The sequence below is a fragment of the Ranitomeya imitator genome, chromosome 1 (assembly GCF_032444005.1).
Source record: "Ranitomeya imitator isolate aRanImi1 chromosome 1, aRanImi1.pri, whole genome shotgun sequence".
NCBI classification, from domain to species: Eukaryota; Metazoa; Chordata; class Amphibia; order Anura; family Dendrobatidae; genus Ranitomeya; species Ranitomeya imitator.
In genome coordinates this window covers 1,057,999,148-1,058,014,588 of record NC_091282.1, presented here as the reverse complement: position 1 = coordinate 1,058,014,588, position 15,441 = coordinate 1,057,999,148, and the positions used below count along the sequence as shown (strand labels likewise).

The 15,441-nt window shown below is 43.5% G+C and overlaps 1 protein-coding gene across 5 annotated transcripts in view; it reads right to left on the bottom strand.

The window, feature by feature from the left end:
• Window positions 1-15,441, bottom strand: part of FNIP2 (folliculin interacting protein 2) — a 162,403-nt gene that overhangs the window by 43,441 nt on the left and 103,521 nt on the right. For all 5 annotated transcript variants that reach the window (XM_069744142.1, XM_069744139.1, XM_069744141.1 and 2 more), the window contains exons 3-5: window positions 13,533-13,661; window positions 10,365-10,465; window positions 4,664-4,729 (exon numbers count right to left, since the gene is read on the bottom strand). In XM_069744142.1, the coding sequence (XP_069600243.1) occupies window positions 4,664-4,729; window positions 10,365-10,465; window positions 13,533-13,661 (296 nt within the window). The remainder of the gene's footprint in view (window positions 1-4,663; window positions 4,730-10,364; window positions 10,466-13,532; window positions 13,662-15,441) is intronic.

Genomic DNA, 15,441 nt, shown 5'->3' with positions numbered 1-15,441 from the left:
GGATTAGGGTTAGGGGTGTGTCTGGGTTAGAGGTGTGGTTAGGGTTACTGTTGGGATTAGGGTTAGGGATGTGTTTGGATTAGGGTTTCAGTTATAATTGTGCCTAAACAGTGGAAACCCCACATCAGGGGCTCTCCAAACGCGTCATGGCGTCCGATCTCAATTCCAGCCAATTCTGCGTTGAAAAAGTAAAACAGTGCTTCTTCCCTTCCGAGCTCTCCCGTGTGCCCAAACAGGGGTTTACCCCAACATATGGGGTATCAGCGTACTCAGGACAAATAGGACAACAACTTTTGGGGTCCAATTTCTCCGGTTACCCTTGGAAAATACAAAACTCGGGGCTAAAACATATTTTTTGCGGGGAAAAAAAAGATTTTTTATTTTCACGGCTCTGCGTTATAAACTGTAGTGAAACACTTGGGGGTTCAAAGTTCTCACAACACATCTAGATTAGTTCCCTGGGGGGTCTAGTTTCCAATATGGGGTCACTTGTGGGGGGTTTCTACTGTTTAGGTACATTAGGGGTTCTGCAAACGCAATGTGACGTCTGCAGACCATTCCATCTAAGTCTGCATTCCAAATGGCGCTCCTTCCCTTCCGAGCTCTGCCATGCGCTCAAACGGTGGTTTCCCTCAACATACGGGGTATCAGCGTACTCAGGACAAATTGGACAACAACTTTTGGGGTCGAATTTCTCCTCTTACCCTCGGGAAAATACAAAACTGGGGGCTAAAAAATAATTTTGGGGGGAAAGATTTTTTTTTTTAATTTTCACGGCTCTGCGTTACAAACTGTAGTGAAACACTTGGGGGTTCAAAGCCATCACAACACATCTAGATGAGTTCCTTAGGGGGTCTAGTTTCCAAGATGGTGTCACTTGTGGGAGGTTTCTACTGTTTAGGTACATTAGGGGCTCTGCAAATGCAATGTGACACCTGCAGACCATTCCATCTAAGTCCTCATTCCAAATGGAGCTCCTTCCCTTCCGAGCCCTCCCATGCGCCCAAACAGTGGTTCCCCCCCACATATGGGGTATCAGCGCACTCAGGACAAATTGGACAACAAATTGTGGGGTCGAATTTCTCCTGTTACCCTCGGGAAAATACAAAACTGGGGGCTAAAAAATAATTTTTGTGGGAAAAAATTTTTGTTTTATTTTTACGGCTCTCCATTATAAACTTCTGTGAAGCCCTTGGTGGGTCAAAGTGCTCACCACACCTCTAGATGAGTTCCTTAGGGGGTCTACTTTCCAAAATGGTGTCACTTGTGGGGGGTTTCAATGTTTAGCCACATCAGGGGCTCTCCAAACGAAACATGGCGTCCTGTTATGTAGGCAATCCAGTGACACAGTGTGCCAGCAATCAGAGCACATACAGTGATCTGACAATAACCCAAAAACAATAGAACGAGCTCTGAGACGTGGAATCTCTGTAGACCGCAATACCTGAACCTAACCTAAACACAACTAAAGGCAGCTGTGGATTGCGCCTGACACTACCTATGCAACTCGGCACAGCCTGAGGAGCTGACTAGCCTGAAGATAGAAAAACAAGCCTGACTTGCCTCAGAGAAATACCCCAAAGGAAAAGGCAGCCCCCCACATATAATGACTGTTAGCAAGATGAAAAGACAAACGTAGGGATGAAATAGATTCAGCAAAGTGAGGCCCAATATTCTAGATAGAGCGAGGATAGCAAAGAGAACTTTGCAGTCTACAAAAAACCCTAAAGCAAAAAAACACGCAAAGGGGGCAAAAAGACCCACCGTGCCGAACTAACGGCACGGCGGTACACCCTTTGCGTCTCAGAGCTTCCAGCAAAACGAAATAACAAGCTGGACAGAAAAAGTAGCAACAAAAGCAAAGAAGCACTTATCTAAGCAGAGCAGCAGGCCACAGGAAAGATCCAGAAGCTCAGATCCAACACTGGAACATTGACAAGGAGCAAGGAAGACAGAATCAGGTGGAGTTAAATAACAAAGCAGCCAACGAGCTCACCAGAACACCTGAGGGAGGAAGCTCAGAAGCTGCAGTACCACTTGTGACCACAGGAGTGAATTCAGCCACAGAATTCACAACAGCGTCCCATCTCAATTCCAGTCAATTTTGCATTGAAATGTCAAATGGCACTCCTTCGCTTCCGAGCTCTGCCATGCGCCCAAACAGTGGTTTACCCCCACATGTGGGGTATTGGCATACTCAGGACAAATTGTACAACAATGTTTGGGGTCCATTTTCTCCTGTTACCCTTGGTAAAATAAAACAAATTGGAGCTGAATTAAATTTTTTGTGAAAAAAAGTTAAATGTTCATTTTTATTTAAACATTCAAAAAATTCCTGTGAAGCACCAGAAGGGTTAATAAACTTCTTGAATATGGTTTTGAGCACCTTGAGGGGTGTAGTTTTTAGAATGGTGTCACACTTGGGTATTTTCTATCATATAGACCCCTCAAAATGACTTCAAATGAGATGTGGTCCCTAAAATAAAATGGTGTTGTAGAAATGAGAAATTGCTGGTCAACTTTTAACCCTTATAACTCCCTAACAAAAAAAAAATTTTGGTTCCAAAATTGTGCTGATTTAAAGTAGACATGTGGGAAATGTTACTTATTAAGTATTTTGTGTGACATATCTCTGTGATTTAATTGCATAAAAATTAAAAGTTGGAAAATTGCGAAATTTTCATAATTTTCGCCAAATTTCCGTTTTTTTCACAAATAAACGCAGGTACTATCAAAGAATTTTTACCATTGTCATGAAGTACAATATGTCACGAGAAAACAATGTCAGAATCACCAGGATCCATTGAAGCGTTCCAGAGTTATAACCTCATAAAGGGACAGTGGTCAGAATTGTAAAAATTGGCCCGGTCATTAACGTGCAAACCACCCTTGGGGGTAAAGGGGTTAAAAGTGTACACAATGGGGGAGATAATAAAAAACTGTCTAATATTAAAGATGGCTTTGTTGCACATATCAACCAATCAACACTCAGTTTTCACTTCTCTGGTAAAGCGAAAGCTGCACTCTGGTTGTTATGTGCAGCTCAGCCAGTTTTGCTATTAGGCAGTCTTTTATTATCTCCCTCAGTTTTTTATTATCTCCCACAATGGGACGAAAGAAGCTTAAAATGGAAGAGAAATCCCGTGCCTTGACTCTGCTCGAGAAGGGGGATTCGGTGATTGTTGTAGATAGAGATCTGGGAGTGTCAAGAGAAGCAATTTATCAACTGAAGTGGTCGGCGGCATCATTGCCTCCTGGGATGGTACCGCAGAGGAAGTCAGGCTCTGGTGCACCTAAGGGTACCGTCGCACTATGCCATTTCGATCGCTACGACGGTACGATTCGTGACGTTCCAGCGATATCGTTACGATATCGCTGTGTCTGACACGCAGCAGCGATCAGGGATCCTGCTGAGAATCGTACGTCGTAGCAGATCGTATGGAACTTTCTTTCATCGCTGGATCTCCCGCCGTCATCGCTAGATCGGTGTGTGTGACACCGATCTAGCGATGCGATCCAGCGATGCGTTCGCTTGTAACCAGGGTAAACATCGGGTAACTAAGCGCAGGGCCGCGCTTAGTAACCCGATGTTTACCCTGGTTACAAGCGTAAAACTAAAAAAAAAACAAACAGCACATACTTACATTCTGGTGTCCGTCAGGTCCCTTGCCGTCTGCTTCCCGCACTGTGACTGCGATTTACCTACGATCACGGCCAGGTCATATCGCTGGTCGTGATCGTAGGTAAATCGTATAGTGTGACGGTACCCTAAGACTTCACCAAGGACTGATAAGCTTCTGAAGCGTGAAGGGACCTCACATCCTTCTATAACTGCTGTTGAACTAAAAAACAAGTACCCTATGCTCCTCCAGAACATCACAACTAGGACAATTCGTCACCGCCTGCAGAAGGACCTGGGTCTACCAAGTTGCCGTGCCGCAAAGAAGCCCCTGCTCACAGCAGCAACGAAGAAGAAAAGGCTTGCCTTTTATAAGAAATATCAAGATTGGACATCTGAAGTGTGGAAGAAAGTGATGTTTAGTGATGAGAGCACTTTCAGGCTGGTCAGGGGAGGCTCAAAGGTCGTGCATCGTCCGAGTACCGTGTCACGGTATGACCCAAAATATACAGTACTAAAGGAGGTGCTGAAGACACTGTGGGTAAACATCGACTCCACATACTTAGCCAGCCTTGCGGAATCCATGCCTAAACGACTGCAGATGGTGATAAAATGTAAGGGTGACATGACAAAATAATAATTATAATAAAATATCCACAATAAAACACTTGAATCCACTTGAATATTAAGATTTTGTGGTTTCATTGAACTTGTAAAGATTTTTTTGCCGGGTATGTATGTATGTATGTATGTATGTATGTATGTATGTATGTATGTATGCATGCATGTATGTATTTTTAAACCTGGAGGTAAAATACTACACTGTTAAAGGGGTTGTCCATTACTCAGACTGAGTGCTGACTTTACTTTCTGCACTTTTTCACGAATTGCATACATCCAGATGAAATGAGAGCTGTTGAACCAAAAAAAAAAAAAAGTGTATAGTTGGAAACATGGGGATTTACCAAGCAGTGGACAACCCCTTTAGTACAATTAGAAAGGCGAGAAGTTCATATTAATCACAGGTCAGTACATATTTCTTACGTGCTGGTGCTGAAACCGCCAACTTTAGCAGAGAACACTTTACTAATCATGAGCTGAAGAGGACACCTAAAAAAAAAAAGAAAAAAGGAAGAGGAAATAAAGTTATGTCTCCAAAGTGCCTGTACACCTGGGGAAAATGTGCTACCGAGGTTAAAAAAATCTATCTATCTATATCTACATAATAGAACACCTTACGAAGAATAGCTGATTTGGTGAGATTGTGTGGCGAGTCCACTGCTGGCATAGGGGCACCTTTAAAGGGAGCCTGTCACCCCCCCCCCCCCCCCAGGCGTTTGAAACTAAAAGCCACCTTGTGCAGCAGTAATGCTGCATTCTGACAAGGTGGCTCTTTTAGTTATTGGTGCTGTAAATGCAGAAATAATCCGTTTTGTAACTTGTCCGAAATACCTGTCTTCAGTCCTGGAGGCAGGTCTTCCCCCCCCCTCTTCCGCTGCACACGCCACACTGCCGTCACTCAAGTCTTCTGGGCGCCACCTCCTCAGCGCTGTTTGTTTTGAAATCTGCCGGCGCCTGCGCTCTTTTGTCTTGCCTGGGGCAGGCGCAGTGAGCGCTGCCCGTCTGTCCTCATATGCAGTCTCGTTGACTGCGCCTGTGCGGCCACCCTGCTTGTGAATCCCAGCCCCTCAGGATCTTATGATTTATTCACACTGCGGGGCTGGGATTCCTGGGCATGCGCACTGCGACCTGGGTGAGTGGCTTAGACACGCAGTGCGCATGCCCAGGAATCCCAGCCCCGCAGTGTGAATAAATCATAAGACCCTGAGGGGCTGGGATTCACAAGCAGGGTGGCCACACAGGCACAGTCAACGAGACTGCATATGAGGACAGACGGGCAGCGCTCACTGCGCCTGCCCCAGGTATGAAAGAAGAGCGCAGGCAGATATCAAAACAAACAGCGCTGAGGTGGCGGCGCCAAGAAGACTTGAGTGACGGCAGTGTGGCGTGTGCAAGGGGGGGGTTTGAAGACCTGCCTCCAGGACTGAAGACCGGTATTTCGGACAAGTTACAAAACAGATTATTTCTGCATTTACAGCACCAATAACTAAAAGAGCCACCTTGTCAGAATGCAGCATTACTGCTGCACAAGGTGGCTCTTTTGGTTTCAAATGCCTGGGGAGGGTGACAGGTTCCCTTTAATCAGATCTTTTACAATCATACCAGATCAAACAGATTTTTCAGAAAATCATTAGATTCAATTCAGGATCAACATTTTCTATGGAATACCATACAACAAAGTACTGCCAACAAATGTGGGCCATTCATTGCAAATAGGAAAATTCATTCAAGATCATGTTGCAAAAAAGGAGTAGGAGTAGAGCCAGTGAAAGCCTTAGGCTACGTTCACACTATCAGTATTTGGTCAGTATTCTACCTCCGTATTTGTAATCCAAAACCAGGAGTGGGTGAAAAATGCATAAGTGGTGACATGGTTCTATTGCAAGTATCCTCACTGTTCCACGCCTGATTTTGTCTTACAAATACAGAGGAAAAAAACTCAAATACTCAGTGTGCACGTGGCATTCTAGTCAAGAATTCAACCACAGGCAAGTCTAATTCTTCATTAAACAGGTGTATAGCAAACAGTTGACAATAAAAGCGCATTACTAATCAAAATAAAACTCCTTATTTCATGATGTCAGCAATGGTTTTTTTTTTTTTTTTTTTTTTTTTAACACAAGAAAGGTGAAGGCTTCAAGATGATCAGCAAAGTTTTATGAGAAAAATGTTGTATAAGTGATATAAAAAAATTAAGATGGAACTGCAACCATCTCAGATGTCCAGGCTGACCACAGAAGTCAATATCTTAACAGGAGAGTTTCCTGATTAGAAGGGTTGAAGAAAAACAGACATGCAAGTTCAATTCAGCTAGCTAATGGAGAAGGCTAAAGGTGAGCGTTTCCTATGACCCATAACTGCATACAGTGCAGAGTAATAGCATGTACAGGAGTCATCTACAAGACAAATTCCTTCTTGAAGCCAGCCTACAATTTGCCAGGGCCCATACTGAAAAACTATGGGGACTACAGGGACTAAACTATGGAGTGATGAAACCAAGATAAAGGTTTTTGGAACGGATTACTTACATTGTATGGAATCACAGCGGTGAAGAGTACAAAGAAAAATGCATGGTGTCTACAGAGAAACATGGGGGCGGAGGTGTCCTTATTTGAGGCGGCGTGAGTGCTCCTGGTGTTGGGGAGCTACATTTTAGTGATTGTATCATGATTTCACAGATGTAGTGCTTTATACTGGAGAGATTATGCTACCATCACTGTTCCCTTTGTAGATGTGTTTTGTATCATGATGGAAAACTGCACATTTAAAGGGAACCCGTCGTGTCATTTCAAGCATCATTCTAAACAGTCCTTATGCAAGGTTAGTGATGTGCTCGTTTAGTCATAGGGATGTGCTTCACTTTCTGTTCAGGCACGGGCGTCGCTGTCCACACAATTTGACCGATTTCCCTAGTTGCGCAGTCACGGGAATCCCACGTTTGTGCAGTGTGGCTGCCCACTGAAAATCATCAAAATGAGAGGGGGAGACAACCATGACAAAACAGAAAATGGAGCACACCCCTATGACTAAACGAGCAGGTACTATATAAGTATATAGAGTGCTTTTTAGACATCATTAGAGCGGTCTTTTTTTTTTTTTTTTTTTAAATGGATAAAGATGTTGCAACTTCATTCCATGCCTAGAAGACTGTGTTGTCCTTAAAAATCATGGGCGTCATACAAAAAATACTAGATGTTTTAGATGTGGTGTGTATTAATTTTCCATCAACAAATTTGATAACTGAAGATTTTGTAACGAAAATGTTAATCTTGGAGTGCTTTCACATTGCATTTTGCCACCCGTTGGTTGGTCCTGCGTATGAACACCCCGGGCATAGGACATATGTGATGAAGGCGCACTAGACTAATTGTGCCGACAGTGAATGCGTGCTCTGATGTGCCTCACTTTTGGACATATACGCCCACTGGAGAGACCCAGGCTGTATATCTCAAAAAGGATGTTTAGTGATAGAATGAGTCCAAACTGGGATCTCCAATGTCTCCATCTTGAAAGCTGTGCAAGACTTGCTGCTTAAACTGGGAGATACCACGGAGTGGGGAGTCTGCGCCTGTAAAACAGGAAGATCTATGCATGCTGGATGTAGCAATGCAAGAAATGTGTTCTAGAGCAGCTGGGTAAGATGAAGGCCAGAAGCTACAACAAAATAAACAAACACTTACTTGTTTGCACAATAGACAGGGACATCTTATCACTAAAAATATATATATAATATATATATATATAGATAGATAGATAAATAGTACTTCCGTCTCATGGCTGCTGCGACCAATCAGCGACAGGCACGGTCCGATTGGTCCCTCCCCTACTTCCCTGCAGTAAGTGCCCGGCGCCTGCTCCGTAATCCCCTCCAGTCACCGCTCACACAGGGTTAATGCCAGCAGTAACGGGCTGCGGGTACCGCACTCCGTTACCGCTGCTATTAACCCTGTGTGTGTCTCTTAACTTTTTTACTATTGACTCGGGCATCCTCCTTGACAGCGGTGGACACCGCGTCCTGACCCGCCTCTACTACAGCCCGCAGCCGCGGCATTGATCGGAGACAGACATCTCCTAAGGGATTTCCCTGCGATTTACCTCGCTTACAGTAGCATTTCCTCAGCGGTTCTCCTAAACTCTTCTTAGTACGTAACTGACGAAGGCCAGACCAGGCCGAAACGTTTTTCATACTACGAAATAAAATACCACCAGTTTGACTCAAGTTGAGTGCCGGGTTCTATTTATCTATATGTATACGGCTTGGGAACCTACCCGTGCACCTAAGTAGCTGTGCCCACGTCTTTTGATTCTCCCTAACTTTTTTACTATTGATGCTGCCTATGCAGCATCAATAGTAAAAAGATGTAATGTTAAAAATAAAAAAAAACAAAAAACCTGCTATTCTCACCTTCCGTCGTCCGACGATGCGCTCGCGCCGGCCGCCATCTTCCGTTCCCAGAGACCGCTAAGTCATCTGGGTAATTTTGCAATGCATCCTGGAAACGGAAGATGGCGGCAGCCGCACGCGCATTGCCAGAGTTTCGCTGGATCCCAGGGGGTGAGTATATAACGGATTTTTATTTTAATTATTATTTATTTATTTTATTTTTTTTTTTTTTTTAACAGGGATATGGTGCCCACACTGCTAAATACTGCGTGGGAAGTGTTATATACCATGTGACTGCTATATACTACATGGGCAGTGTGATATACTCCGTGGGCTGTTATATACTGCGTCGCCTGTGTTATATACTGTGTGGCTGCTATATACTCCGTGAGCTGTGTTATATACTGCGTGGGCTGTGCTATACACTACGTGCCCTGTGTTATACTACGTCGCCTGTGTTATATACTGCGTGGCTGCTATATACTGCGTGGGTTGTGTTATATAGTATGTGGGCTGTGTTATATACTGTTTGGGCTGTGTTATATACTGCGTGGCCACTGTTATATACTGCGTGGCCTGTATTAACGCATCGGGTATTCTACAATATGTATGTATGTATATAGCAGCCACATAGTATATAGCAGAGGCCACATAGTATATAGAAAATACTACGTGGCCTCTGCTATATACTATGTGGCTGCTATATACATACGTACATATTCTAGAATACCTGATGCGTTAGAATCGGGCCACCATCTAGTGTATGATAAGCATAAAAATTCTGTAGGAAGTGCAGGTTTATGGTTGGTGAAATTTTCCAACGCATCAAATTTCACCTTTATTTTTAGTACTCTCTTTTTGGGAATATGACAGATAGACAACTCAATTCTTCAATTGTATTCAAGAGGACCAACATGTTGACATAACAGCAAGACCGGCCAAGTCTGGTCACAAGGCTACAATGATGTAGAGTGCAATATAAGCACTTTATACCCCACTCATGCACAATATTACAAACCAGTATTTTTGGTCAGGCCTGTTTTAGTAAATACTTATATGCCCCAAGAAATACTAATTATGGAGCATTACTACTTAAACTCTACATGGGGACTTTCTGGTTATTCCTGTTGGAAATCTATAAAGTTCCATGACCATCTAGCAGTAAAACTAAAAGTATCTCCTCCCTAGAATTGTATACGGACCATCAATTCTCTAAAAGATTATTATTAGACTGTCGCAACTAGTCAGCGGATTGTACCCTTTCCAATCAGATTATGGATAGTCGGTGACATCTCCCTAGAAAAGTCTATGCCCAGCTCCTGCCCAAATTTTCGCATTTCAGTGTGCAGTGCTCACGTCTTACACCAATACGGCACATGAGAAAGAAATGTAAGTATTACCGTTATATTTTAATGCAGTTATCACTAAGTTTTGCATTCAATCTTGATCCACAACAGAACCGCTCCCCTGACGGGAGTCATCTTTGGTGCCTTGGAAACCAGAACTAAATATTTGTGAATGATTTCACTACGAGTCATTGCCTGTATCCCAGTTTCAGATCAGAATCAGGAGGAAATGTTAATGTCCTCCCTCAGAACTTGAGGGCAGCAGCAATAATGGCCACAATTCAGTTTTCCTGCCTCTTAGACAAGATCTGTGTAACAGGTGCGTCTTCCATTCTGCTCTGCATTCCTGGAATTTAGGCAGAATATCAGGTAACATTTGCCCTGGGACACTTACCGGATTAGATGAATCTTTAAGGTGGACCCTTTGTAACTCATTGCCACAGACCCGAACATCATCTCCCCCAGCATATTCACGTCGGAGGCCGGTTTTGTGTACTGTAAAGAAATAGCTCATCACTGATGTAGACAGATTGCCAAACAATATACCAAACCATTTGTGTGGTTATGTAGTTCTTTGGGGACAAAGCATTGACTGACCAAAAGCGTGGCGAGAAATCACTTTTCTGAAAGATATATTCAAATGAGGCTGGAAGTGCATTAGATTAGAGACCAACACTTCACTTCCGGCTCCTCAGCCCTCCTCTGGTTAAACTGATGGTAATTGGCTTTAACATCATGACTAATTTATTTCCCAGCAAAAACGCAAAGTCATTGAGGTTCTTCAAGTGTCATGTACTTGCTTATTTTTTTCTTGAAGATTCTTCAAATCTTCATGTCAATTTTTAGCATTTTTTCCCATAAAATGAATGGGAAAGACATTTTACGCAGCTATTTTTCCTGGTTCATAATAATCTGCTGTAAATACTGAACGTGTGCATATATTCTAAAGTGATCAATCATTAACCAGTCAGAGGAAGGTGTTACTAGTCCAGGAATACATAGGAGGGCTGAGGAGCAGGGAATACATCGCTACACCAAAATTTGAATTCAATTTTAAAAACGTGATTTCTCGCCGCTTGAACATAATTTAAGAATCAATATCATTAGACACTGCATAACCATATAAGCAGAGTTGGAAGGGGGTAAGACCTTAGACTCAAATATCTTCTGTCAAAATATTGTCAGCAAATAAATTCCATGTCAGTCAAATCATTTGAATAGATAGTTTGGAGCGACTTGAGAGGGCACAACTTTATCTATATATGTGGAGTTTTGTATTTCAGCAGAAACAACTAGTTTCTCAGTGGAATGATCACATTTCACAAGTTACGCAAGTGGATGTAGTCACTGTCTGAGGCATTTAGCAGCAGTTGATGCAGAGTTGTATCGTCCTGTCCTGGACACTACGTGTGAGGGAACACCCAAGGATCAGAAGTGTTTGTAATCGCCGTTACAGGTTTGTTTAGTGACTCAGAGTCATGAGACGGGAACAAAGTCTTATTTCCTATTCTGTTCCTAGGATATTGCGATTATTCTCACACACACGTTCGTGATTGACTTCTCATTTTAATGGATTAGTTTTACTCCAAAATAATTTGTTATTTCTATGTATTGTTGAATAGCATATAATCAAACAGATTATTTAGTATGTCAATGTAGGACAAAAAAAAACAAAACAAAACATTTATACCATACTTTTTTTACATTGGCCTCAAGTTCGTAGGTCAAAAAACTTTTAAAGGTAATAGGGATAAACAGACAATTCGTGTGAAAAATATACTCTGGAAACTGAACTTTTAAGCTCCAGGTTACTGCAGCATGCTTCTAGGAAGCATGTCACATTGAAGTTTGGGAATAGTGCAATGTCACTTACTATGGCAACACTAGATAGGATTTAAATGGAGCAACAATCTAACCCACCACTTCCCTGACAATCACACCGTCACGACTCCTTCCCTGTCCCTGACACTTGGGGCACCCTAGTTTGCCCTGTTCCCCGGATTGCGGAAGATGATGGCGTCACGTAGTTTGAGGGTGAGTTCAGAAGCTATCGCAGTCTGTACCCTTCACACACCCAGGAAAGATGAAGGTAGTCTGGTTGTGTATTAGAAGAAAAGGAATTATCACACACCCTCAAAACCGAGCAATAGTCACAGATAAATCCACCAAATGCCTTCTCCAAAAACCATCAATAACCTCCTCCAGCCACACAGCACAAGCTATCCCTGACAATGAGTGATAGCTAGGACCCAGTCAATATAGGGGATGGGAGTGACTAACAGTGCACAGCTGAACCTTAATGCAGGAAAGCTTACAGTAGCTCTCAACTAAGGAGATTAAAGGGAACCTGTCACCCCGAAAATCGCGGGTGAGGTAAGCCCACCGGCATCAGGGGCTTATCTACAGCATTCTGTAATGCTGTAGATAAGCCCCCGATGTTACCTGAAAAAGGAGAAAAAGACATTATATTATACTCACCCAGGGGCGGTCCCGCTGCTGGTCTGGTCAGATGGGCGTCTCCAGTCCGCTGCGGCGCCTCCCATCTTCTTTCCATGACGTCCTCTTCTGATCTTCAGCCACGGCTCCGGCGCAGGCGTACTTTGCTCTGCCCTCTTGAGGGCAGAGGATAGTACTGCAGTGCGCAGGCACCGGAAAGGTCAGAGGCCCGGCGCCTGCGCACTGCAGTACTTTGTCTGCCCTCAACAGGGCAGAGCAAAGTACGCCTGCGCCGGAGCCGTGGCTGAAGATCAGAAGAGGACGTCATGGAAAGAAGATGGGAGGCGCCGCAGCGGACCGGAGACACCCATCTGACCAGACCAGCAGCGGGACCGCCCCTGGGTGAGTATAATATAACGTCTTTTTCTCCTTTTTCAGGTAACATCGGGGGCTTATCTACAGCATTACAGAATGCTGTAGATAAGCCCCTGATGCCGGTGGGCTTACCTCACCCGCGATTTTCGGGGTGACAGGTTCCCTTTAAGCCCTGAACTGCTAAAAGAAACTTACATCTTTAATACGAAGGTGAAGTGCTTCTAATCAGTGCAGGAGTAAGAAATGAGACGCATCGGTCTTCTGGCTCCTCATTGTCGCGGTAAACCTGTGACACACAGACTCAAGAAAAAGCCTGGCAGAGAAAAAGATGAACAGCCACAAAAGAGAAGCCCAGAAGATCCTATTGAGGGGCTGCAGAAGTCTGTACATTGTATAACCGATTAGACAAAACTAGAGACCGTGAACCTGGCATAAAAGGGAAGCGGTCACCATAAAAATCACCTTGGAAAGGGTATTCATCTACTTCTCCATGGAAGTCACATTCTGGGTAGTAAAGAGACAAGTTGGTGGTTCTAGTGGACTACTGTGGAATCAATTCCTCCAAATGGGGAATGATGACGTTAGATCCTTTGGAGGAGAACATGTGTCCTCAGGATGCTCCCATTGCTTAAAAAAGGAACGGTCATTGTTTTTAGCTATCCCATTTGAAAGCCACACGATGTAGGGGGAAAAGACCCCGATTTCAGCAAGCAGAATTTGTATGTTCACTTGGGATACAAAAGGCTCCTACCTGGTACTTGGGTAGCGTCTCCCTGGCAGGCTGGCTGGATCCTGTTGTATTTCGGGAGGAGATAGTACATGTTCCACTGCTGCTTGTCTGACAAGGTTTGGATCTTGTTGGAGCCTCTTCTCCTGACCTCTTTAAAAGACAAAGTTTTAAATTATTTAATTTTACTATTTTTTATTTGAACAGGATCAGTTTGCTCTCCTAGCAGGTCTTCCAGTAAAACTGTATGCTCATAAAAACATGTTTTACTGGTCTTATTCTTAAATATTCTGGAGAAATAAGTTAACAACTGGGGATTTCCAGTCTATTGCCAAAGGTGTGTATAAAGTTTCATACCATCAGCACCAATTGGTAGGACTAACGACCGAACTCACAATCTGGAGAAGTCCAGAAGGGCCCGTCTGGTTGTAGGCCGCCTTCTCTGCTACATTGTTATCAGAATCTGCATTCTCAAGACGCCCATATCATTCATAGTTGACGGAGCACAAAGTGGCTGGCTCCGTCACTTACCCCAGCAGGCAGCGGGCGTCCCTTCTGACCTGCTGAGGCCAGTACCAACAGAGGTGAACCATTATAATATATCACACTGCATGGGATAGTTATGGTGGACATCATACTATATAAGAGGCTGTGGTGGCAGTCTTACTGTGTGGGGCATCATACTTTGTAAGATTTGTGAGGCAATCATACTTTGTGTGGGCATAATACTCTACGTGGGGTGAGGGTCATGAAAGGGCCATCAGTGAGAAACCACTTAGGGGCTTCAGTAGGGTCAATATAACGGTCTAAGTGCTGCATACATGTTCTTCTCCATTTCTTAAAATGTTGGGAGATATGCACTTTGACTAGTGTGATAAAATCCTTCCTAGGGACTTTTTCTGTTATCTCTATGTACACCCCTGCTCAGGAGCATTATTACAATAAAGAGGCACTGAGGTTCATTATTATAAGGAGGCACAATGAGGGAATGGTTATCATTTTAGAGGAAACAAGGAGTCATTGTTTTTAATATAAGAAAGGACAGGGGATATTTTTAATTTTAAGTTGGTACAAGGTCATTATTATAAGAGGTCAAGGGGGAGCATTATTAAATAAGGCACATAGGAATTATTTTAAGGCATCACAGGCTGTGGCATGTGTAGAGGTGGTAGAATGTGAGGAGGGTCCTGGAATATCTTCACTTTACTGATTTGTGTTACATTTTGCAGGGACGAGTTATGGATGGAAGAGGTCATAATGGTCTGGACCGAATGCAAAGGATAAGGAAAAAAAATGAAAGGCAAGCAATTAGCAAGAATGTATACACGTATACAAATATATGGTCTGCAGAGCACTGGTGTAGAACTGATATTACCATTATATGGTCACTGTATGTGTACAGTGTTTTTGGTTAAAGTAGTTGTCCAAGCTTGAAGTTAAAGTCCGCAGTGACTGACTGCAGACTTCTGAATACTCAGAGCTTGCGTGCGGTGAGGACATTCCAGTGTCAGTGCTGGGAGTTGGTGATCATGTGCAGTGGCGTAACTTGAACAGCATGGGCCCCTAAGCAAAAGCTATAACGGAGCCCACAATTATTGCAAGTCTAATAGCATTGGTCTTTTTATATAGGCCAAATAGAATTTTGGGGCTCCAGGGCCGTGTGCGATTGCAACCTTCGCACCTACTGTAGTTACGCCACTGATCATGGTAGCTCAAATATGCGATATGCATATATGCGGTCACAAGCCAACTAGACGTGTAAGACCTTGCTCAATGCAAGTAACATTAGTAAAGCGGAGTACAATTAGTGGGAATGTGGCTGGAGGTATGAAAATCGCATACTTGTGGACACATGACTGCCGCTCCCCATGCTGGCACCAAAGAATCCTCAGTGTGCGATATGAGGATTCAGAAGTCTGAAGATATATAGACA